We start from the raw sequence: 26,340 nt of genomic DNA, 5'->3' as shown, positions 1-26,340 counted from the left end.
TTCAGTTTTAGTATCTAGTATAAAAAGAGTTAATATTAATAACCCATACACACTCGACAGGCTCATGGTCTCTGCAGCTCTCTTTATCACTCAGCAGGTGTTTCCTTCATTAACACACACCCATTTCTCACTTCCTCATTCATTCCCTCATCTTCACATTCTGAGCAGATCCTCAGAGCATCGATCATATCACTGCTTTGGTTTTGGTATAAAAAACAAAACAAAACTCCGCATTAAAAACACTGCAGTTATTATTAGACGCTCGATGCACACGACTGCACATGTTCTTATTGTCCCACGTCTCAAAATTCAGCGTTATGCATCAAATGCTAATGTGTGCATGTGGAAGATTTGAATGTTCTCTTCACTCAAATCTGTTCCAGCATAAAGCCGGATCCATGAAGATCTGCTTTTCATGGGTTGGAGTTAAAGATCTCCTGCTTTTGAGTTCCAACCTCTTTTGGGATACATTTTTCATGCTGACTGCACCCCAGGCTTCACCTACACACCTACATCAGTACCTGACTTTACTAACACCCTTGTGTCTGAAAGAATCTCCACAAAACCTAGTGGAACATCTTCCCAGAAGTTTGGAGCTTAATATAACAGCAAATGTGGAATGAGATGTTCAAAATAGATCTTATGGTCAGGTGTTCACAAACCTTCAGTCATATAATGTTCTGCCATTTCAGATCTTGATTCCACAAACCTTCTCCACTGATAAGTTTTTCAACTGTTTCAAGGTCATTTCAGCTTATGTACAAGAACAGATTTGTATGATTAGTTCCAAGCTTGTGCTCCATCAAACCCGTTCGGAGTGGAAGATCTCCTGCTATGGAGCTATTATTGCTATTATTGTGAGCAGAATTATGGATTTATGAGATTTAGAAATCATTGCATTCTGTTTTGATTTAACGTTCACACAGCGTCCCAACTTTTCTGGAATTGAAGTTGAATGTAAAAAAAAAGCCATGTGATTTATACAATTCGAATCTTAAGTGCGAAACTGGAAAACAAAAAATAATAATGAAGGCAGTGAGCAAATGGAAATGTTCTTCTTTGTTTCTTTCTGTTGGGACCGAGCCGCAGAGAAATGCCTACACATGCTCAGATAGTTTTTCATGGCGCTCTGACAGGCCAGTGGGAGGCTGAGAGCTTTCCAAAGGGCCAAAAGCCAGTTTTAAATCTGATTCTACCTCGTTTCTTGGCACGGGGTTTATACTCTGACATCTGCTGGTGTGCCGAGACACAACCATGAACATTTACTCAGATTCTGCAGGGTTTCAGTGTCAGGAAAGCAGTAATTACATCTAGAGTGCGTGTAATCTTTCTCTAGTGCGACCCCGAGAGTACGAGGATGCCTCGTGGCAGACGAACCTCAACTATATATATATATATATATATATAAAAAGCGTAAAGGTCGATGCGTGTTATGCGAAAGCTCTCCTCTTTCATTATAAGGTCGTACGGAGATTGTAAAAGTCACGAGCATCACAAAGTCGGAAGAATTTGGAAGGTAATATTGTCTGAATCCATCCAGTGGTCCAGAAGACAAAAAGAGCAGTGTCCTGTGTGACTTTCACTGGACAAAGAGGATGGTTTGTTCCTGTTAATAAGGTAATCTGAACTTCAAGCCTCGAGCTATCATACACACACACACACACACACACACTCGTACAAGCCGAGTCACCATATCGACTGACATGGCGAAGGACAAACCTGCGGCAGCGCCATGAAAAGCAGAGCCTCGCCGTATCGACCGACTGGAAGATGAAAAGAGATGAAAGGTGAAACCAGATACTTGGAGGGAAAGTCAAAGGATGGAAGGTGAGATGAAAAGTACCACAAACATTCCATAAAAAAACTGTGTGTGTGTGTGTGTGTGTGTGTGTGTATATATATGATCATTACTGCTCATGTAAACCAACACCTGCTTTCATTTTCTCACTCCCATAAGATACTCCGGCTATAAGCAAAAGGCTTCTGGATGCTTCACGAGCAGATGCTCCAAAAAAAAAGCCAACACAAACAGGAAGAGGAAGTCTATTAGGCACGCAGAAAACATCTGGTAGTTCAGTGGTTATGGTTCGTTTAGTGAGTAGAGGATTGGGAATTCTACTCCCAGGACTAGCAAACATCCAGTGATGGTCCATGAGCAAAACCTTTAACCTTCTGATGCTGTTTTGGTCTTGGATTGGATTCAGGATTAAACTATTGTCAGGAAGGTTGTGAGAAGGACTAGAAGTGATCATGAACTAAATATTAATGTGTTTTAGATTTGGTGCTTGTTCATGTCTGTCCTGCTCTGAAGCTTTTATCCAAGTAGTATTTCTGGATCAGTACCATCTGGCAATACGTGTAACTTTGGGTTGCTTCTGGACATTCCTTCTCTTCTCACATTGCCGACCTAAGCAATTTCAAGGAACATCTGGCCATGAAGGCGACACCTATGCTTGTTTAGTCGTTTAAAGACTAGACTATGCTCCACAATCCTGGCAGATCTTTACAGAGCTGTTCTGTTCTCGCCTTCAGGCGGTGGAATGAACCTTCTCTTGGTGTCCAAACAGCTTAGTCTTCAAATAGTCTCATCTCAACAACAAAAACTCGAATTGGGTTGTTTTTTCGCTAATTTTTCTTAACTTGATGGTATTCATAGCCTCCTACTGAGTGATCCAGAGTGTTCTTGTGCATCAAGAATGTAGAGACTGCTCAGAGTACATTTCAGGACCTGAGGAGGAGTCATAGACGATGAAAAAGCTGAAGACATTTGCATTCTTTGACTTTGTTGCTTGGTTTTAATTTCTAGGTTCTCAAGAAGAAACCTTTGAGAATGACCCATTCTGAGTTTATAGCAACCATCTGTAGTTTCTCAAACCAGCAAAAGTACTGGACGTTTATTTTTACAACTTGGAAAAAGCACTCCAATAAGAGATCTCCATCAAAAATAATCACTCCAATGGAATCTAGTGGAGAAGGTCGACTCCAAAAGGGAAACATATTCAATCCTTGCTGACAAACTCATAAAAAAATAAAATATTAAAAAGAAACGATGCTGAAAAGACCATGGTTCTTCATCGTTCTCCGTTTATCCTTTCACAGTCCTGAACCCCAGTGCTCATTCTAATCCTCCAGCACTAAACCTTTTAGTGTTTTCCTGCTATAACAAACCTCGTCTACTCGTCCAGCGTTTAAAGAGCAATAAAACCAAACGAAAGCTTTCCAACACAACAATACAAACATCTCATTCAACCTTCAATTCATTTCCAACACAAATAACACGGTTTGGAGTTTTCTCCATCTCCATCTCTGTTAGATAAACAGTGAGCGTGTGCTCTCTGGAGGCTTCATTGTTCATCTTACCTGGAACGACCTCGAACAGAAACTTGCCGGCTTCATCTCCACTGCAGGGATGTTCGGTCACACGATTCCCTGGCAGGAAGATGGCACCCTGCAGAACACCAGAAGTTACGGTAAGCTCCAGAAAACAGTAAACAAATGGCAAAACCAACAATGCAGTAAGATATTTCTGTAGAAACATACAGCATTTGCTTCTTTCTGAACATCCTATAATAACCTCCACTCTTCTGGAAGATGTTTCACACGATTTTGTTAAGATTTGTGGAGGTTCATTCAGGTACAAGGGTGTTAGTAAAGTCAGGTACTGATGTAGGTAAGATGAGGAGGCCTTGTTCATAGGGTTGAGGAGCTCTATAGCCAGAGATCTTCCCCTCAAAACCATGGAAAGCAGAACTTCATGGAGCTGGCTTTGTGCACAGGAGCATTGTCATGCTGGAACAGGTTTGGGGCTCCTAGTTTAAGAAAAAGGAAAATTCCATGCTCTCCTAGAGATATGATACAATTGTATGCCACTAACTTTGTGTTAACACTTTCAACAAAAGTATTGGGACACCTGACCTTTCCTGTCATATGTGGTTCTTCTACAAACTGTTACCACAAATCTGGAGGCACTCAATTGTACAGGACGTCTTTGGACGTCTTCAGAGACCCAAACCTGTTCCAGCATGGCGATGCCCCTGTGCACAAAAATCGAGCGATATAAAGATCTGCTTTGCAGAATTTGGAGTGGAAGATCTTGAGTGGCCTGCTATAGAGCTCTGATCTCAAACCTATTAAACACTGATGAATGTGAACACTGACTGCACCCCAGGTCTCCTCACCTTCTCACCTACATCAGTTCCTGACTTTACTAACACCCTTGTGGCTGATGAACACAAATCTCCACAAGCACACTCCAAAATCTAGTGGAACATCTTCCCAGAAGAGTGGAGGGAATTAGAAGAGCAAATTGGACTAAATGAGAAGGCGATGCTCAAAAGCACATACCGTACGAATGACCGGGTGTCCGCAAACTTTTGGCAATACAGTGTATCTGGAAAAGTCCCAATATTTTGGCAGTAAACACTCTCGCTCTCTCACTCCTGAACTTCAGACCAACATTTTTATCCAGTAAACTACCACCCAGACGTCACCCACCCCTTTTACATCCGTAACACTTTAGTGTAGAAGGAAACACGCAGCAATTAGTTAAATTAGATGTTTCCCAAATCGTCCAAAATAAACATTCACACCCTTTGTTTTTGCTTCCACCCTTAAACCAACCCTGTATTTTCAGGCAGGAAAGACACAATCTGCATATTTATATACACTACGTGGAAAGATCTTTTACCAAAACAACAACAACAAAATCCATCTTTCTATTTTGTATCTTCACATCTGTTTCTTTGCTATTTTCCCTTCACGTTAACTTCGAACCTGCTCCAGCATGACAATGCCCCAGTGCACAAAGCCAGTTCCTTAAAGATCTGCTTTCCATGGGTTGGATTTGGTGGAAGATCTCCTTCTATGGAGCTCTGAACACCTTTGTGATGACTGTAAATGCTGACTGCACCCTCAGGCCTCCTCACCTCGCCTCCATCAGTACCTGACTTTACTGACACCCTCGTGGCTGCATGAATCCCTACAGATCTTCACAAAATCTAGTGGAACATCTCTCCAGAAGAGTGGAGTTTACTATAAGAGTGAATGGAGATTAAATGTGGAATGGGATGTTCAACAAGAAACTCAAACCATCCTTATGCTGAAGTGTCCACTGAAATCTTATGGTAACACAATTCTTTTGGTTGTTTTGTGGAGTTTTTGGGCTGAAACGAGACATTTTGAGATTTTAAATCTCAAGCAGCTGCTCTCTGATTAATCACATTTCAAAAGGTTAAGATAAAAAGATCAAATGTTAAACATCACACAGATGTGTAGCTGATGTGAGCTCAGAATTCATTTAACACCCTTCATAGAAATACAGCACCGCAGATGCGTGTGTGTGTGTGTGTGTGTGTGTGTGTGTGTTTTGAGAATGAAATGTAAAAAAGCTGAAAATTCATGCATGCGTGTTTCTAAATGTGCCCAGAGCAGAACACAGCACGAAAGCCTCCACCGTGGAGCTCAGGAGAAGAATTAGTGCCAGTCTCACACCAATCAGTGTGCATTCAAAATGATAAAGTGTGTGTTACATGTTAGAGCTTCTGCTCTACTGGTCTCCAAGCCACTCTTCAATTAGTCATCAGCACCCGACGCACCGAAACCTTACGCTTTAAATCATCACGATGGCAGAACGAGCGCAACGTTTCATTTTCCTCTTTTATATTTACACAGCTTCATCCTGAGTTCTCTGGATTCTGATTGGTCAGAAGGTGTTGATGGGTTCCTGAGAAGTGCAGCTGCAAAATCGTAGCTTTAAATTAATACCCATGCACTCATTCTAAAACGTTATCGTTTCTATAGCAACAGCTTGTACATAATCTTTATGACGAGAGAACAGTTTTCCATCTCATATATAAAAAAACACATCATACTTTCAACAATCACAGTTTGTAATCACTGGCCAATTGCTGTAAAATACGTGGAATAAAACATTTTGAGAATGCGTTGCTATTGGAAGACACAAATCCATTAGGGTTTTTACTCGTCCAGAAAAGCCTGATATTTTCATTATGGACACAGGGTTTGAAATTGGGCCCATAAACTGGCCTGATGGTGGCGCTAGAGCTTTGCCAACACTAGGCCCAAATTTGGTCGGAATGTTCATTAGACACTAGGGGTGTAACGGTACACTAAATTCACGTACCTCGTTTTTTTTTTTCGTGGTCAGAAAAATTTTGGCACAGTTACAAACGCAAAGCATAAAATTGCTCGTCATTTTTTATTAACGTTATTTATCATTGGTAAAATTTGCAAACAGTTTTTTACATTTTCAAAACCAATTTTGAATAAAATGCTTACTTGGTTTAAATAAAATAAATAAAATTAATTAATTAATTTATTTATTAATTAATATTTAAACAAATAATCGATTAAAGAATCACAAATAAAACGAATTCAATAAAATTAAATAAATGAAAAAATTTAAAAATATTTTTCATTTGTTTCTCCCTGCTTGGATACTACAGAAGTGTGTATATGTGTGTATTTTTTATTTTTTTCTACATTTAATATTCAAAAAGTATGTTCTACCTAACTGTTCTAATTACTTCAGCATACTTGCCACGTCAGCAAATGTCTGCATTTAGGAAACACACAGGATTAGTTATTTATTTATTTATCCAATTAATATATTCATAGAAGAAGGAGAAGGAGAAGAAATTAAGTATATGATGATTAGAAGGCACTTTCTTCATGTCATTTCTTCAACTGTATGTTCCCTGATGAATCACCGAGTGAAAAGGGAAACCCTAAATATCCTCATTACCCAAAAGTAGCTCATGACCTCTGTGACCTTGTCACCTCTTTCCTTTTAAACGCACTGCGCATGTGGCAGCCTGACCTGCTCTGTTCCCAGTCAATAAACATTAACCAGAGATCTGAGAGCTTCCTGCCCACAGGTCACTTTTCACGAAACCGGACTTAAAGCGGAAACGTTACCTGCAGCCCCTCGTGAAGCTCGTTAATGAGCCTCGTAAAGGTGATGGAGAGGCCGCGACCCGTTTGATGCGGATCAGAGTTCGGAGTTTAGAGCCTGAAAGCGGTGCAGCTGATCTACGACTGACCTCACCAAGCGACTATCGCTTAAAGTCACCGTTATCACCAGACAGCAAGGAAAGATGGAAAAGCCTTCGCTTTGAAGTAGTTTAATGTATGCGAGACTGCCGGAAGCTTTTCCGCTCCTCTTTCCCAGCAGGACATGGAGAGAACTCAGAGCTGGCGTTTCTGCACAAATAGCCACCAGGTGACAGATGGTTTAGAGGAAATTCTAGAGGAAATCAAGGCTGATAAATCTCAAAATAGGGATGTAGCGTATATCACAAAATATAAAAACTTCACTGTGACTTACTTCGCCACTATATTTTAATCAACAATTACCAGTTGCATTTTGCATGGCAGAAGAGGCAATATCGCCAACTACAGGGCACCAAAGGTACTACTTGCGATGTGTATTTTAGCTCCAAATGAAGCTCCTCTGCATTTAATGATTAGCTTTTAAAAATTCTTCTTTTTTGTGACATGATCTTGTAAATGTGTTTGTTGATTGAAGATCCCTTTTGGAAAGATCGCTTGACTACTGTGTCTTAGAATGTTTTTTAACTTTGTTTCATTCTCACATGTTGAAGAGGATGTTGATGGTTAATGCAGTGTTAATGAGGTGTACAACTTGATTTGTATTTTAGAAAATAAAACCTCACAAATCAACTCTTCTTGGCTTTTTACCAACACGTGTCTCTGTTTGAGGACTCGTGCATCTTTGAGCCTACGTTCAATACGAGTCAAATACTCAAATACTGTTCCAATCAGATACTCGAAGACTTTTACTCAAGTCATATTGGAATTTAAATTTGAACTTTAACTTGTAATGGAGTAAGTTTTGCAGGAAAGTACCTTTACCTTCACTCAAGTATGGTTTTCAGGTTCTCTTTACACCTCTGCCTATGGAGGCCATGCATTATAATAGTTATTTTTTCTATTTTTAACAAGTTGTTTTCATGTTATAAGAACTTAATTTTCTCATGATTTTAACACAACAAACATGGTTTCTTCATGACCAGCATGTGCCAGCAAGAAGAACGAGATAACGAGAAAACACTATAGAAAGCGATATTATAATGCATGGCCTCTTAGCACTTCTGTATCTGCCAAATAATATATTTACATTTCCAATACATTTTCCCCAGACAGTCTTTACTTACAAAGTTAAATTCCTGAAATGATCTTAAAAAATATCAGTAAACACAAACCCAGTTGAGAATTTGAGCGTATCCAAATTGCTCAACACACAAACACAAAGATTTTCCAATGCATGGTGTGTCAAGCTCCTAGTCAGGTCACTTGAAATCAATGTTTATATCACAGCTCAGCCAAAAGCACCCTGGCGTCTTGCTGCGTGAACTATCGATGTTCTCAAACATCAACAGCCACATCTCTCTTTCCATGGTTACTTCTGTGGGGCAGGAGTTCATTTCCCAGCATGCCCTGTTACCTCTGTGATGTCCTGCAAAGATTTGGCAGAAACTTGTAGCTCCACATTAACACTGCGAATCTGTGTAAATGGTTCTAAAGGGTTCTTTGAGTGGTTGAAAGGTTTGGTTTTCTAGAGAGATTTTTACTATTGTGAAGAATTTTAGAATCTAGATCTTCGCCCGAAAAAAAGATAAGTTCAAGATACCAGTACGTTGCTTTTTACATGAAAAGCACTTTGTTGTACAATGTGTCCAGCTCTCTTAAACTGAGCTGGTTCAGGCAGTTTAGAAGGTCCTGAAGGTCAGCTCCCAGTGGACAATCAGTCACGTTCCACCAGATGGAGACTTTAGAGGAAGACACAGGAGATGTTGGAGTGATTATATCTCAGCTTTGGGATTGGGGAAAACGCCTGGGAGGAGTTCAATCATCACTATCATTGGGTCCTAAACTGGTGCTTTTTTTTTTTTTTTTTTTAAACTGACCTTCATGCCTGGTCCTCTGGGCTTTTGGTCTAAAGTGTGGACTGCAAAGATCTGTGAGAACCGGATGTTTGCTTACAGTGACACTACCACTCACTAGTTTCCAGGGTTGGAGGTTAGCCTAACACGCCGAAAGGAATTTTCTCCTCTAGCAGGAGAGATAAATGGAGCTCCAGAGAAGCACGGACAGCGTATTTGTTATGCCGCTGATGTTTCTCTCTAATTACATTTGGCTCTCTGGTGGGAGGCAAAGCTTCCATGGTGTGAGCTGAGTTATGGGAATGCCCCCATCGTAGAGTGCAGCTAAGCTCAGACAAGATCAGAGAGCCTCTTGTCTGTTTGTTTATGAACTGTCTGGGACAGATGAGACAGACCTGAGAGAGATGGATGACAGAAAAACAGCAAGCAGCCTGATGGCGCTGGTCACGCTGAAAACATCAAAATCCACCGGTCTTTGAGGAATCAATTAGGAACATCTGTGGCCTCATAAAAAGTGCATTTAACCTTGACCTCTGAGCCTAATCTGTTAGTAAGACGCTGCATATGGGATACCAGTGGTGCATTTACAGTATTTCCTTTACTAGAGCTGGACTTTGGAAGACACTCTCTCTGTCTTCCTTCCAAGTCCTTCCAAGGTTCTACACTTCAGATTCTCACTACAATGCTGTGTTTACTCTTTACACCTAAATAAACACCAGGTGTGTTTAAAAGAATTTGCAGTGCAAATGAAGACGTTGCTTTTGGAAACACTTATAAAAAAAATACTGTATATGTGAAACACAATGTGGACTAAAGAACTGGGACACCTGACTTTCCAGCCATAAAGTTGGAGGCACACACTTGTATCAGAGGTCTTTGAATGCATCTTCTAGCATGAACTTTAGCCTTCACTTGAACTAGGAGGCCAAAACTTGTTCTAGCATGACAATGTTCATGTGCACAAAGCCAGCTCCATGAACATCTGCTTGACGTGTTGATCTCCTTCTAAAGAGCTCCGACCCTATTGAACAACTAATGTGAACACTGACTGCACCCCAGGCCTCCTCACCACATCTCACATACATCAGTTAGTGAACTCTTTACTAACACCCTTGTGGCTGGATGAATCTCCAAAAAATCTAGTGGAACATTTTCCCAGAAAAGTGGAGCTCATTATAACAGCAAATGAGGATGAAATATGGAATTGGACATTCAAAAAGAAGCACATACTAATCTTAATGTCAGGTGTCTACAAACTGCTCAAGGTCCTGATAACCCAAGTTTAAACCCAGACCTTCTCCACTGGTGTGTTTTTCAGGGTTATTTCAGCTTATCTACGAGAGCAGACTTGCAGGATTTGCATCGATGAACTGCGTTAAACCCGTTTCAGAAGTAGTAATCATCCGCACACTAATTCTAAGTTGTTAGACGTGTGTACATCACAAATCTGTTAAACGCCGCTCCATCCCGAAACGAGTCCTGCTGAGCGATTTTGCCTCTCTGAAAATTACCTTCAGCGATCATGTAACAGTCTGGAACAGTGGACCTTCGACAGAAACTAATAGCTTCGGCTTGAGGAAATTATCCGTCATAGCCCAGAACATGAGCAGCATCGAGAGCTGAAACTGGAGAGGTCCAGAGTTGTGATTAACCTCAGACTTTCCATTACCTACATACAAACACCTACCGGATTTATTCCATTCACTCGCTGAGACTCTTCATCAATACGAGAGAGAGAGAGAGAGAGAGAGAGAGAATAAAGGGTAGTGCCTGGTTTCAGTTCTGGTCCTGGGTTCAAAATTTGTATGTAGTTCACTCTTCTTGGAAGAACTTCCACTAGATTTTGTGAAGATTTTATGGAGATTTATTCAGCTACAAGGGTAAAGTCAGGTACTGATGTAGGTGAGGTAAGGAGTCCTGGGGTGAAGTCAGCGTTTATTCCAAAGGTGTTCAATAGATTCATAGCTCTATAGCAGGAGATCCTTCACATCTTCCAAACCAGGGAAAGCAGATCTTCATGGAGCTGGCTTTGTGCACATGGCTTTGTGCACATTTGTGTTATGCTGGAACAGGATTTCATGCTATCACATCCAAAGAAATAGAAAAAGTAAAGCCTATATCTGGTACTTCAACCCCCCATGAAATAAACCCCTAACTCTTTAAACACTTTCTCATAAATCAAATGTTCCACCAGCACCCACAGGGCCTTCAAGTCCATTTTAGATTTATTTCATGGAAATAAACCTCGGCAGAGTGTTTGTGTCCATTAGCTACCCATATTCCCAACGCAATGCTGATTTGGGTCATGGAGGGTTGATGAGTAACAAATCAGGCGTGTTAAATCAGCCAAGCCGCTGAAACGAGCGACTCCGGGACACGGGCTGGGAAATTGAGGATTATGGTATTGATTGTTCATGCAAAGGTTCTACTCAATCTGCCACCCCAGATCTAACTCCATCAATATCTCGATCTGCTGTATTAGCATTTTAACTGAGCTACTGCAACAAAGTAGCACTCCAGGAGGAGAACCACTGATCAACCTGAGCAGTTTCTAGGATTAGATAACAATCGGTGGCTTTAGCAAGAGCACCAGACATATTGGTGTCTGGAGGCGTCTGCTTTTAAGGGGTCGTTTATCCGTTTACAAAACTTGCAGCACATGTAGTTGGTTTATAATGCGCTTGTTTAGAAGCTTTCATTATCCAGTTCCAGTTTAAGTGACGGCCATTAACCGAGCCCTAAAATATTTTTTCAAGCCAAATATGGTTAAACCTGCACAACACGTTAGCTGAAAAATAAAATCTGTTTAAGATCTGTGGTAGAACCTGAGAGAGATTTGCTCCAATAACTGGAAGCTGATTGGCTGTTGCATGTTGGTCTCATTTGTAGTCGTAGTACAGTGAATTATTTTTGGCCATTGAAAATTTTGATCTGTTTTTAATTATTTAAGATCTAGAACAGCGAATTTAAGACTTTTTAAGGTCCAAAATTTTTAATACATTTTATACGATTCTGCTGGAGAAACCATCAACACATCGCAAAGGTGTTCAGTAGGGTTTATAAAATATACAGGAATATATACAGAATATATAGAAAATATTTGAAGTATTGGGACACCTGGATTTTCCAGTCATGTGTAATTGGTTTCCAAACACAATTTCTTATACGGCTACAAAAGCAAGATGTTCCACTAGATGTTTGTGGAATGTTGTGAAGGGTGTTGATGGAGCTCTATATCAGGAGATCTTTCACTCCATCCCATGTAAAGCAGATCTTTATGGAGCCATGGAAGTATGAACATTCGAGAGTGGGTATATATAAAACATTATGTAAGGTATAAACATGCTAGCTACAGTAACTAGCATGTACGATATTCTATCATCCTAAACGTGCTAATACTCAGACTTGTAGCGATGTTGCCAGTGTTGAAGAACTTCTAAATTAAAATTAGATTAGATGTTTTTGTGTGCTTCATCACGGCGAAGGTGAAAAAAGGAGAAATGTGCAGTAAAGTTACAGACTGTTGATCACCAAATAAATGACCTACAAATCGCCTGGAATATTAAACACCTCATGAATCATCTCTTCCATCATAACCTTTCACACCTGCTCTCTAGCTCTCACTGGGGGGTTTCTGAAAGGGTTTCTGGAGTTGAGGTGTGAGTTTAGAAGATTAATTATCACACGGATGCAGGAATGAAAATCTAAATCACATTAACAAAAGAAACGAGGTTCCAGAATGTTCTAGTGCTGATCACAGTTCCAGTACAGTTCTTTCTTTCTTTCTTTCTTTCTTTCTTTCTTTCTTTCTTTCTTTCTTTCTTTCTTTCTTTCTTTCTTTCTTTCTTTCTTTCTTTCTGTCTTTCTTTCTTTTTTTCTTTCTTTCATCCACAACACTCAACTGTTTCAGTTTAGAGTGTCTGTGCACGTGTGGTGGTGTGTGCGGACGTGTGTGTGTGTGTGTGTGTGTGTGTGTGTGTGTGTGTGTGTGTGTGTGTGTGTGTTGTGTTTTTATCTGACTTTTGACCCCACAAAATGCCATTCACTGCATTCCAGACACCACAGAAACATAACACAAACTCATCTCTCAATGATGCCATAGCAACAACAACTGCTCTCTCTCTCTCTCTCTCTCTCTCTCTCTCTCTCTCTCTCTCTCTCTCTCTCTCTCTCTCTCTCATTGCCCTATTTACTAAAAAAAGGTGTCTTAAGGACCTCAGTAAAATTACGGCCCAAGTGTTACAACAACAGGAAACAAGGGAATGAGAGGGGAGTGTGTGTTAACGTGTGTGTGTGTGTGTGTGTGTGTGTGTGTGTGTGTGTGTGTGTGTGTGTGTGTGTGTGTTGTACAATAATGGAGGTTTAATTGCACAAACTACAGACACCGAAGTCATTACAGAGAGTGTTTTTGTTAAAATAACACACACACACACACACACACACACACACACACACACACACACACACACACACACAGTGTGCAGGAATGCAGGGTTGGATGTTTCAGAAATTCAATCTAAAGGAACTGAGTCTGAGTCTTCAGAGAGAAACTCTGCAGCAGAAACATAATCCAGGTTTAGAGACGATTAGACGTGACTAGATGTGAACAGACGTGAATAGATGTGATTAGACACTCGGATTAGATAAGGAGAGACGTGATTAGACATGATTAGGTGTGTTTAGGCATGATTAGACGTGGTTAGCTGAGATTAGGTGTGGGTAGATGTGATTAGACGTGTTTAGATGTGATTAGACGTGGTTAGATGAGATTAGGTGTGGGTAGATGTGATTAGACATGGCTAGATGTGATTAGACGTGGTTAGATGAGATTAGACATGGCTAGACGAGATTAGGTTTGTTTAGATGTGATTAGACGTGTTTAGATGTGATTAGACGTGGTTAGATGAGATTAGGTGTGGGTAGATGTGATTAGACATGGTTAGATGTGATTAGGCGTGGTTAGATGAGATTAGGTGTGGGTAGATGTGATTAGACGTGGTTAGATGTGATTAGACATGGCTAGACGAGATTAGGTTTGTTTAGATGTGATTAGACGTGTTTAGATGTGATTAGATGAGGTTAGGTGTGTTTAGATGTGATTAGACGTGGTTAGACGAGCTTTGTTTAGATGTATTTAGAGGTGCTTAGATGAGATTAGGGTTGTTTAGATGTGATTAGATGTGGTTAGACGAGCTTTGTTTAGATGTGATTAGACGTGGTTATGATATACAAATAATTTTTTTATTTCCTTAATAAATATTATAAAACTTAATTATTAAGCATTAAAAGACAGACAGACAGACAGACAGACAGACAGACAGACAGACAGACAGACAGACAGATAGATAGATAGATAGATAGATAGATAGATAGAGATAGATAGACAATAAAAACATTTGTAATGAATTTAATTTGGGTTTTTAAACTTTCACTTAGAGAGAATATAAAAACCTCAGGGTCTTCACTCAGACACAACAAAACAACAGATGCATTATGGGAGAGGACTTTTCCAGCTGCCTGACGCCCACCTCAGGGTTCTGGATTCCTGACCTGCAGCATCCTGTTAGTTGTTAGTAACCCTGACCTTGATTGTCCTTCAGGAGACGCTACGATGCTACAAATCTCCCTGCTGTGTGTGCACAAACGTCTTTTTGTTTGCACTAAAAGTGTTAAATTGGGGAAATATATGGATTATTTTGGGATAAAACTGCAGGAGAAATATAAACATTCTGCTAAAGAATAAAACGTTCTGACGCATAATACCAGAAATAATAATAATAAACAATAACAGAACTATAATAACAAATATACAGAGTTTCAAATAAGAAAAAGGAAAAAAAATGACTCTTTCTTTCTTTCTTTCTTTCTCTATCTCACTCTCATTCTCTGTCTCTCACTATCTCTCTCTGTCTATCTCTTTCTGTTTCTGTCTATCTTGCTCTTCCTCTCTCTCTGTCTGTGTTTGTCTTTTATTGTCTCTCACTATCTCTCTGTCTATCTCTTTCTGTCTGTCTGTCTGTCTGTCTGTCTGTCTGTTTCTCTCTCTCTTTGTTTGTCTCTCATTATCTCCTTGTCTATCTCTTTCTGTTTTTGTCTGTCTGTCTGTCTGCCTGTCTCTCTCTCTCTCTCTCTCTCTCTCTCTCTCTCTCTCTCGCTCTCTCTCTTTCTCTCACACACACACACACACACTGATGTGGGCTGAGACGCAGGAGCACTCTGGCTTGTCCAAACAGGCGACGGCACAAACCCAGAAACGGAGGAGAAACTCGATACAGTGGGAAAGAAAAGTAAAAGAACGACAGAATGCAGAGTGAAGATGCTAAACACGAGTTGGAACTGAACTGAAGGAGTGTCTCGCTGTAGACTCCACACACCGTCACAGACATCCACATGCTTGTTCTTTTTATCCCTCCAGAGCTACATTCAACATAACAAACACTCGTTCTCTCACCACCTCCCTCTCTCTCTCTCTCTCTCTCTCTCTTAATTTTTCTCTATCACTCTGTCTTTCTTTTGATTCTGATTCTGTTCAATAATATTGCTAAAAAAAATACTTCCATACGTCAGGCTAAACAAATGCATCCAAACGGAATCCTTTGTGTCGTTGCTATGGAAACGATAGCGTATAGGAACAAATCACACCTTCTGACCAATCACAATCCACGATTCAGCATCACTGTGGTGGAACTGTGTTATACAATATTCTATATACAATAAACACGTGGTTCCTGGACGTTTGAGATCAATCTGTCCTAAGTAGAAAAACTGCAGACTCAAAGGCACATATTTCCGACAGTCTTTCCCCTTCAGCTCCGGTTAGTGTGTATAAATAATGGCACCCACTTTACTTCTTTTTACGGTTTTCGAAACGGATTTGGGGGCGGGGCTACATTTGTGATGTCATTTCAAGAGTGCTGTGTCTGTCTTTAAACTGGTCCTCTGGACTGGATGAGTAGAAAAACAGCCGTTTATTTGAGTCGTCACATGAAAACATCTGACCAGTGAGTCATGTGTGAGACACACTGCTGGACTTTTTCTCCCCCATGATGGAAGTTCTGATTCTGCTGCATTTACATGAGACATTTCTCTGCCTGGAAATAAGGGCTGGAGAGAGAGAGAGAGAGAGAGAGAGAGAGAGAGAGAGAGAGAGAGAGAGAGAGAGAGAGAGAGAGAAAGTGACCTTCATCGCATTATCCTGGAAAATAGCAAAATCACAGAACGTGACTCATGAGTCGTCCAGCTTTCGGCTCGTCTCAAATACGAAAAAAGGTCCATAAGCGCTGATGTTGCTGCTGCAGTTCTGCTTTTACAGGATGTTCGTGCTGATGATTTATTAAAGCGTTTTTTCAGCCAAACAGCTCATCAACTTTCACTGGATTTCTGCTCCACGTGTATCCAATTGAACTATTCAGAAGGTTCATAGCAGAAGCTGGGACACGTCTCCAATAACATCTTCCTCCTTTTTCTTTAATTTTCTTTCAATCAGCATGAAATCACATGCACCAAAAGAATAAATACATAAAACATCGAATCGAATGCAACGCTGTGATGCGAGCTGCAGATTCAAATTAGCAAAATACAAAGATAGTAGACGTGAAAACTCGGCGAGATGGACTTTTTTTTGACGTTATTTTGTGTGCAGGATTCAAGAAATGATGCCTGTAGGGGGCGTCTGTGTGCATGTGATTGATGAACATGCAGGTAGAAATTAAACTGAAATTGCATTCAATCTGGTTGTTTTAATCGAAATTCTTTTGCAAGATTTTTTATTTCAACAACACGCCAACCTGCAATTTAGTAAATTCCCAGTTTATTCCCATTAATTCTCATGGAAAGATTCCAGTCATGAAAAATTCCGTAAATTCACAACCCTACAATTATTACAATTATTTCTAAAACTGAGTAATTGAGGGTTGAGGACGTTGCTGAAGGGCCTAACTGCTGGAGCTGAGTGGTGCTGGGATTTGAACTCATGACCTGCTGACCAATCAGAATTTCAAATAAAATAGCGGTGATTATTTATAGGCAAAAATATTTTGTTTAGCATTTTTAAAGAAACTGAGCCAAGGGTTTTAATGTCAACATTTTTAAAATGATTAATTTAATTTAATTTAATTTAATTTAATTTAATTTAATTTAATATTCTAAAGGGACAATTTTTTCCCTTCAAGGTTGAAAACACTGCAGAAGGACGGCGTCTGTACCTGCGCTGCCCAATCGTCTGTTTTTTTAAGGTTTGGTTATTGCTGAATCTGCAGCGTGTGTGTTTGTTCCACGTCTCAGCCTGCGTCCATCTGTCTCGCTCAATCTGTCTCCTCGTCAAACATCTGAGATCATCTGCTAGACGCAGCAGAATGCATTGTGTTCAAAACAAAACAATTTGTATTAAATGCACGTCTTTGCCTGTTCCTTGGGCTCAGATCCTCATCTTCTGTCTGTGTTCTGCTGGAAAACCACAACCTTACAATCCAATATGAAAACACTGTAATGGTTTCCATCATGGAAGGGGAAATAATGTGATTGTTTCCAGATCCCAGTTTCCATGCGTAGATGGTGAACATTTGACTAAAATACAATAAAACACGAGGGATTATTAGGAGCAGCTTCAAGTCCATTAGAAACCATTAAGGGACCATTTGAAACCAGTAGACACAATTAGAAACAAATAATAATTATTAGAATCCATTAAGCAACAATGAAAACCAGTGGAAACCATTGGAAATCATAAGAAACCAGTAAAAACCATTAGAAGCAAATAGGAATCATTAGAAACCATTAGCCTCTCTCTCGCCTACTTTCTCTTTTAATCCCGGCCACTGCCTCATATCATCCTGCTAATCTGCTCAGTTGTGGCTATCGTGGTTTCCTTACATCTGCTGGGGGGTTTTCTTTCTTTCTTCCTTTTTTCTTTTTTTTTTTTTTTTTATAAAGACACCAAAAGCCCCTGTGGTTTCCTGAGTCATACGGAACATCTTAGGACGAGCGTTCGAACAACATCCATAAGTTTAGACTCCGCTTAGCGTACCATCAAAGGCTCTTCAGAACCCGCAGTGTTTAGCTTTCCGCTCGCTTCATGTCCTGCTCGAACACATCAGCACTACTGTCGAAAAAAAAAAAAAAAACAGGGTTTCGTGCTGCAAAGAACTTCTCTGTAAATATCCTCCACTCGTTTTTTTGTGCTGAAGCGCGTGATGACAGGTTCAGGGGATTTCTGTCCAAGTGTTCACTGAGTCATGCGTAGATGGAAAAGAAAACAGAAATCTAGCCGTTAGCGGGCAGGTGGTTCGGGTTTAGACCGGCAGATGAGTTTTAATAAACAGATTTAATAAAAGAATAGTGTGGAATTATTGATATATAATCACATTCATGCATAATTTTATGGAAGGAGTCTCCAGTATCAGAGCTGCCACTTAGATTCTTCACAAGATTTCCATAAAACACACTTCGGGGTAAAAGTAAAAAGAAATTAATACAGTTCAAAGAATGTTGGCGAATCGCAGACTGCGGTACAAGAGGAATAAAACACTTTCATTCTTTACCTAATAACGGGGATGTTAGCTTGCTAGCTTTGTCTAGCTATTGTCTATTAGCTATGAAACCATATTAAATTTTAGAAACCAGTTGAGACCTTGAAAAAAAACATTAGAAACCATTAGGAACTATTAGAAACCAGTAGATATCAATATAAACTAGTTGAGCCCATAAAAACCAGTATCAGCCTTTAGAACCCAGTAAAAAACTTCACTCTGAATCTTTACAACCAGTAGAAACCTTTAGAAATCATTATACACCATTAGCAACCTTTAAAGACAAAGTAAATGTAAATAATTAAAACCCATTAAAAACAAGTCGAACATTTTATAATCACTTAGAAGACAAGAGAAACATTTAAAAACCAGTAACAATCTTAAGAATGCTTTAGAAACCAGTAGACCATATAAGAACCTTAAGAAACCAGTTGAAACCTTTAGAACCTTTAGAAAACTTTAGAAACCAGTAGAACCCTTTAGAAACCAACGGAAACCTTTGTAAACCAGTATAAACTATTAGACAATTTAAGAACCAGTAGAACCTGTTAAGGCTCTGGAGAAACCAGTGGAAGCTTTGAGAGACCACTAGAAACCATTAGTAACAAATAGAAAACTTTATAACCCACTAGAAATCTTTAGAACCTTCAAAAACCAATAGGAATCTGTAGAACCCAATAGAAACCTACAGAACCTCAAAAAAAACTATAGAAACCTTTAGTTCCTTCAGAACCCAGTAGACACCAATGGAAATCTATAGAACCTTCAGAAATCATTAGAAACCAATAGAAAACTAGTAGAAACGTCCATCGTTCTCACCGCCTCATCTGTTCACTCAGCACAAGCAGGTACCACACCAACACGTCAATCCAAGTCTCAGCTACTGTAGCTTCATGTAGCTGCACTTTATTTAGGGAACGCTGTGTCCTACGCTTGAAGAAACATCTCCAGAACTTCTGTACCGGATTTCTCATTCATGTGACGTGAAGGTGAATGTGACTGGAAAATGAAATGTGAGTGAGAAAGGAGGGTTTGTTTAAAACGGTCACTGTGAGTGTGTGTGTGTTTGTGTGTGTGTTTGTGTGTGTGTGTGTGTGTGTTTGTGTGTAAGAATTCCTTCACACACTCTTGGCTGAGGAAGAGGAACCATGTAGGAGGAGGTTCATCACAAATCATCGTTTAGTGAAGAAGGTGAACATGAGGTCACTCTCTCAACACCTCCAATGCTCTGGACCAGGAGTCAACCTTGTGTGTGTGTGTGTGTGTGTGTGTGTGTGTGTGTGTGTGTGTGTGTGTGAGTACCACTCTCACCAGTGCCTTGCTCTCATCCTCGTCTTTATAATAGTAGAGTTGTTCTCCACGCAGCACAAACCAGCGCGAGTGCCAGGTTTTGACGAATCCTCCCTGCTTCCTGAGCCAACCACAGCGCAGCACCTTCTGCTGGCGGGTGACACCCACGGTGCCCGCCTGCTCCTCCATCTCACACACTCACACTCTGGGAGAAAAGAGAGAAAAAGGAGCGAGTGAGAGAGAGAGAAAGAGGGAGAGAGGGAGAGAGAGAGAGAAAGAGGGAGAGAGGAAGAGAGAGAGAAAGAGGAAGAGAGAGAGAGAGAGGTCATATGGGAATGGAGACCTATTGATGCTACTGTAACTGTATGACACACACACACACACACACACACACACACACACACACACAGATGAGGAACCCATGTCTAGAATACGCAGTGGAACATTCCAGAACTGTATTAATATAAAATACAACTCAGAATCTGTAATTATAAATCAATCAATAAATAAATAAAAATCCAGAATTAGAAATTCTGAATAAATAAATAAATAAATAAATAAATAAATAAATAAATAAATAAATAAATAAATAAATATCCAGATTTTGGGATTCTAAGGAAGAAAAAACAATTCTGTATAAATAAATAATAAAAAAGACAGAATCCGGAATAGAAAGGGTTTTAGAATCTAAAAATGGAATGGACAACAATCTTGAACACCAGCAGGCTTCTGCGTATCTGACTGTAATTATCATTCCTGCAGGAACATCAGCTCGTATCGGTGCACTGCGTTATTCCAGGATTTTTACCTTCTCTGCGTTTTTAGAGTAAATCCATGTCTTTCTGTGGTTCTGTCTCAGGCGTCACTGGGAATTTTTAAAGAGTCTGTTAAAAGAGCGAAGATTTCAAAAGCACGTAAGAAAATGATGGGTTTGACCTTGAAATGAAGTGCTGAGAACATGGCCTGATTGATGTGCAGTTCAAAATCAGAGATCTTCATGGTTCACTTCTGGATTCCTTTAGAGATCCGTGTCTGGAACTGGGAATTTTGAAAGTTGGGAATTGGGAAGAACTCGGACCGTAAAGGTGTGTTTGAGCTACAAAGTGTGAATAAACCACATGAGCCTCAAGGTATCAGTTTTCCAGCATCTTCAGGGGACCCGGAACACTCTGAGCACTCGGAGAACCGTAAGCACTGAGAACACTCAAAACACTGGGAACACTCGGAATATTTACAACACTCGGACCACTGGAAACACTGAACACTCTGAAAACTTGGAACACTTCGAGCTTTCAGGACACTAAGAAACACTGAGCAATTGGAACACTTTAAACTCTTGGAGCACTGTGAGCATTCTGAACACTCAGAACTGAACACTCAGAACAATTGGAGCACTAGTAACACTTTAAGAACTCTGAACACTCTAAACATTCCAAACACTTGGAGCACTAGGAACACTCTGAGAACCTGGAACACTCTAAACACTCTGAGTACTCAGAAAACTGAACACTCAGAACATACAACGATTAACCATCATTTAACAGTCAGTATAGATGTGTTGCCACATCATCACCAGCACTGAAGTCAAAAGAGAGAGTGTGTGTGTGTGTGTGTGTGTGTGTGTGTGTGTGAGTGATGACATGAGGGGTCTTTGATGGACTCCAGATGTTCTAGTTTAATGCACAACCCCATTCATCTGTCCAACAAGGCTGCGGTGAGGTGAAGGACTGTGACTGTCTTTAATCTTCTGCTGGTTTGCACACACACACACACACACACACACACACACACACACACACACACACACACACACACACACACACACACACACACTCTTACTCACAAACGCACACATACGCACACAAACACAAAATCTGTCTGTCCATCTGACTATCAATCAGTTCATAAGTCTGTCTATCTATCTATCTATCTATCTATCTATCTATCTATCTATCTATCTATCTATCTATCTATCTATCTATCTATCTATCGTCTGTCTGTCTGTCTGTCTGTCTGTCTGGCCAGTTCATCAGTTTTCAGTCTGGTAGAACAATACAAAGGCGTGGGTTTATCTTTTCTTCCACTTCCTTTGCTTTTCCTCTCTCTCTCTGTCTGGCTCTTTTTTTCTTTTTTCTCCCTCTCTCTCAGTGGCACTTGGCATGTGTTCCCCTGCAGACGGTTTTGTTCCTGCTGTGCCAACTGTCCATTTTTGTAATTAATTATTGCCATCTACATCTCTATGGAGATCTCTCTCTCTCTCTCTCTCTCTCTCTCTCTCTCTCTCTCTCTCTTTGTCAAGTTAAACATGCTCCTGAGGGAGGTACCAGAGTTCCTGTCCTTTTCTCCTCTTCAGATTCACCTAATTCATCCTGATGTCCTACCTCTGGATGGAGTTCTCTTCACTCTGAGTGAGGATGGTTCCTCATCAAAAGGTCCATGAAGTTACTGAGCAACTCAAGAACTTTGAGAACGGATGTCCATCGCTGAACAGTCCACCAACAATCATGGAACAGTAATGAATTTAGTATGATGAGGATGAGGTTCCCTTTTGAGTCTGGTTCCTCTCAAAGTTTCTTCCATTGGCTCGGTCATTAGGGACAAACTTATGGTTTCTGCGTATCTGAAGATGATATGAAGAGAAGATCTACATTTAGTGATCCAGACTCTGAGTATCAGGAGGCTTTGTCTTCTCAAAATTCAGTCCTAAGTCTTTAAGTGGCCTCTTCATGTGGAGTGAAGAGGAAACAATAGTGTCTGACATTGGCTTCACACACACACACACACACACACACACACACACACACACACAGAGTCTTACATCTGGGAGACAAATGACATTTGTGGCACCAGTCTTAAGAGGATTTGTCTGAGTGTATGTGTGTATGTTTGTGTGTGTGTGTGTGTGTGTGTGTGTGTGTGTGTGTGTGTGTGTGTGTGTGTGTGTGTGTGTGAGTTGTGTCCCCTCTTAACACTGTCCAACAGTCGATAAATAAATGATGCAGTACAGAAGGTTGTTATTCGCTGTATTTTGAGATGCGAATCTTGTATAAAGAGCTGTCTTTCAATGGTAACGGCTCATTCACATGTAGGTGAACAACAAACTTTAAAAAAGGTGTGTAATTTTTAATTCGGTGATGTTTTCTTTAACGATATTATAAACGGAGTGCCTCGTTTAACACCTGCATCGGTCAACACCTGCTCAGTGTCCCAGCAATGTTCACATCCCTCATGACATCAGAGAAACTTTTAAAACTGTCCGGTTCCTCAGATCAGAGACGGAGAACCATTGATCTAATGAGCTCCAGCATTGTGTCTATCCCACAGTATGTCACACACTGGGTTTGGAATCACTGAGCTCACCGTCCAGATGTTCCTAACCCTAGATTTTTTTTTCTTCACTTTAGCTGCGCTAGCTCTGTTTGATTACTCAGCGTATTTGCTCTCGGCATGGGAAAGTCAGCAGCCCTGCACCCAAATCCACCAGCTTTTGTTTGGCCTTTTTTTCACTGCTGGGAAATGGCTGGAATTCTTCCAACTGATTCAAAACCTCCGTTAGCGTTTATATCTGTTTCATTTCTTGGTTGCGAACAAACTGAAATAATTCGTAGTAACACAAGGACACAAACTGAACCCACAAAAAAGCACTAATTTGACTTCTGTTTAAAATCTGAAATCTCAACTCTGTGTGACTTTTAGCTTTGCTAGCACCGTTAGCTTTAGTGTGATTGCTAAGAATATTTGTTCACAGCTTGGAGAGCATTAGCGAGTCTACGCGAATGATTTAGCTCTGAGAAGAAGCACTAGCATTGCAGGAATACCTTCAAGCGTTAGCAAGTAATAGGCTAGTTTTTTCCTGATTAGCTGGATTAGATGATAGATTGGGATTATTGTTAGATCTAAATCCGGATCTCGTAAAAAAAAGGTGATGCTGTCTGATTTAGTTTCATGCACACTTTCATAGCATGGGCTTTGTACAGAAGACAATTCATTGCTAGCACATGCAAGGTTTTTGAAAAGTTAGTTTTATGGTTTTTGAGGGACACATACAAATTCGGCAATGTGACGCTCTTAAGATTTCCTTTGATCCAACAAATCTATAAATGTCCAGATGTTCCACTTTATTTTCATAAAAAAATGCTTTAGTCAGCATCCAGGCAGTTCATTTCTCCAAACATTCAACTGAAACACTTGTAAAACTTGCCAAAGATGTTCTTCACTAGTTGGAGATTTCTTTCTTTCTTGTGATCCAGTTCTTTCCAGAGCAGTTCAGTAGGATTTAGATGCAGTAACTGAGCAGGTCATTCCATAGATAGATATCACTCCAGACGACTGTTTGCTTTCGGACGTGCGCTTCGGATCATCGTCTGGTTGTACGGTGAAGTCCAATCAGCTCCAGTCCAGACGGAACTGCATGGTGTAATTGCATGTGAAGTATGAAATGAGAGCCGTGTTGGTTCATAATTCCTTTCACTTTCCGGAATAAGTCTCCAGAACAACCCTCAGACCATTAAGCTTCACCGCCATGTGTGAGTGTGAGGGAGTCTGATCACATCTTCTCACCTGTTCTCCATCTCACACAAGTTCTTCTATTAGAAACAAAATCGTCACATTTGGACTCCACTGAACTTTCTTCCACTCATTCACTGTCTATTTTTTGTGTGTTTTTGCCTTTTACTGAGTTTGTTGCATAGAAACAAAAGGAACATGCTCATGTCCCAAAAACCCTTAAGACCCTTAAGATTTAATCCCAAATGCATCTTAAAATCCACACCAAAGACCTGAAATCAGCCCCGAAAACCAGGAATTTTAATTTTTTACAGATGGAAAACAAGGAAACCGTGGTGCACACGCATTTCTAATATCATCCGTTATCCGTCCTTCCTCTGAGTCCTCTATCGCCTCCTTATCAACCATACGACGTGGTATCCAAAAGTATCGCGACTAGTTTAGTAACACGCCAACAGCACAAGGCTACACGCATTATCACAGGGAGCACAGACTAAAGACACCATCCCAACACAAACTTACTTCCGACCCCACCCTACTCACCAGATTTGGCAGATTTGACATTCAGCTCAAAGCTCGCCGTTTGACACCGTTGTGGAGATCTGGCGCGAATCGCAGAAGGTGCTTGAGACGCTTTAAAAAGAAGACCTGAGAGCTGTGTTGCTGTGCAAGGGGACTATTTTGAAGCTGATTGTAGATATATTAAGCACTTTCTTGTAAACAGAGCGAGTCTCGAAACCTTTTGATACCTCGTACTAACGTTTCTAACGGGTCATTCACGAAGAAACCGTCATTTGAGCTTCCAGATGGAAGTCGTTTCTTCTTCATGTGCATAAATAGCAACTATTAGCCAAAGCAAAGTCAATACCACTAGAGTGTAAATGTTTATACAGTGTGTATGTGTTTGTGTGTAATAACTGCAACCACCTGTCTGTCTGTCTGTCTGTCTGTCTGTCTGTCTGTCTGTCTGTCTCTCTCTCTGTCTCTCTCTCTGTCTGTCTGTCTGTCTGCATATTTGTGTCTGGACCTGACAGCTGCTCCTCTCTCTCTTGTCCTACAAATAACCATGAAAGAGCCATGATCTTGTGTGTGTGTGTGTGTGTGTGTGTGTGTGTGTGTGTGTGTGTGTGTGTGTGTGTATTTGGGTGTGTCTGTGTGATTGTGTAGGTGTTTCAGTGGTCTCAAAAGTGGAAGAATGAGAAAAAGGAGATAAACACAGTAATTAGGAGTGTATATGGGTGTGTCTTTTGTTCTTGGTCTCTTTACAGTAGATTTTTACTCCCTAGTTAATGATAAGTGAGTAAACTGTATCGAAAACGTATTTCGTATTTATAAAAAATGTTATGGACAATTTCAGTTATTACTACTTTATATTAAATATATATAACATTAATATTTGTATAAATATATACAGAGAACTAGTTAGTATTAATAGCTACATGTCAGTGTACCGTTAAAGAGAAACGGTTCTGAGCATCGTAGATACACTGTTTGAGTTAATGCCAAGAAGCTACAGTTCACAAGTCACGTTTTTTTCTTTAGCACGTGATTCACGTGTGTCTATGTTTGCCACTTGCCTGTTCTCCCATTGTTCTCTGCACCCTTCACATTTAATTTATTATCTATTCATTATTATCAATTATTCATGATCAGGTTATTATTTTTCTTTTTAGACTATATTGTCAAAAGTATTGGGACACCTGATGTTTTTCCACCCTCATGTGGTTCTTCTCTAAATTGTTAGCACAAAGTCGGAGACACATTTGTATCGGACGTATTTTCCCTTTACACAAAAATGAGGAGACCCAAACCCGTTCCATCATGACAATGCTCCTCCAGTGCACAAATCCAGCTTCATGAAGATCTGTTTTACATGAGTTGGAATGGAAGGTCTTCTGCTATAGAGCTCTAAACCCTATACTAGACCTCCTCACCTCACCTCCATCAGAACCTGAATTTACTAACACCCTTGTAGCTGATGAATCTCCACAAATCTCATTTTAACAGTAAATAGGGACTGAACAGTAAATTGTAACAGTAAATGGGAACTAAAAATGGAATAAAATGCTCAAAAAGAAGCACATACCAGTCCT

At 40.2% G+C, this 26,340-nt stretch overlaps 1 protein-coding gene across 3 annotated transcripts in view; it reads right to left on the bottom strand.

The window, feature by feature from the left end:
* The window catches only part of arhgap24 (Rho GTPase activating protein 24), a 72,326-nt gene that overhangs the window by 42,723 nt on the left and 3,263 nt on the right, over positions 1–26,340 (bottom strand). Inside the window, exons 1-3 of one of the 3 annotated variants that reach the window (XM_046867631.1) lie at positions 26,334–26,340; positions 19,763–19,946; positions 3,361–3,448 (exon numbers count right to left, since the gene is read on the bottom strand). The exon at positions 26,334–26,340 is cut by the window's right edge and continues 196 nt beyond it. In XM_046867631.1, the coding sequence (XP_046723587.1) occupies positions 3,361–3,448; positions 19,763–19,930 (256 nt within the window). In that variant the 5' untranslated portion in view covers positions 19,931–19,946; positions 26,334–26,340. Of the gene's footprint in view, positions 1–3,360; positions 3,449–19,270; positions 19,431–19,762; positions 19,947–26,333 lie in introns of those variants that run through there. The other 2 variants (XM_046867630.1, XM_046867634.1) reach the window with 2 other exon arrangements.

Source organism: Silurus meridionalis, chromosome 15 (genome assembly GCF_014805685.1).
Source record: "Silurus meridionalis isolate SWU-2019-XX chromosome 15, ASM1480568v1, whole genome shotgun sequence".
NCBI classification, from domain to species: Eukaryota; Metazoa; Chordata; class Actinopteri; order Siluriformes; family Siluridae; genus Silurus; species Silurus meridionalis.
This window is presented reverse-complemented; position numbering and strand designations above follow the sequence as displayed.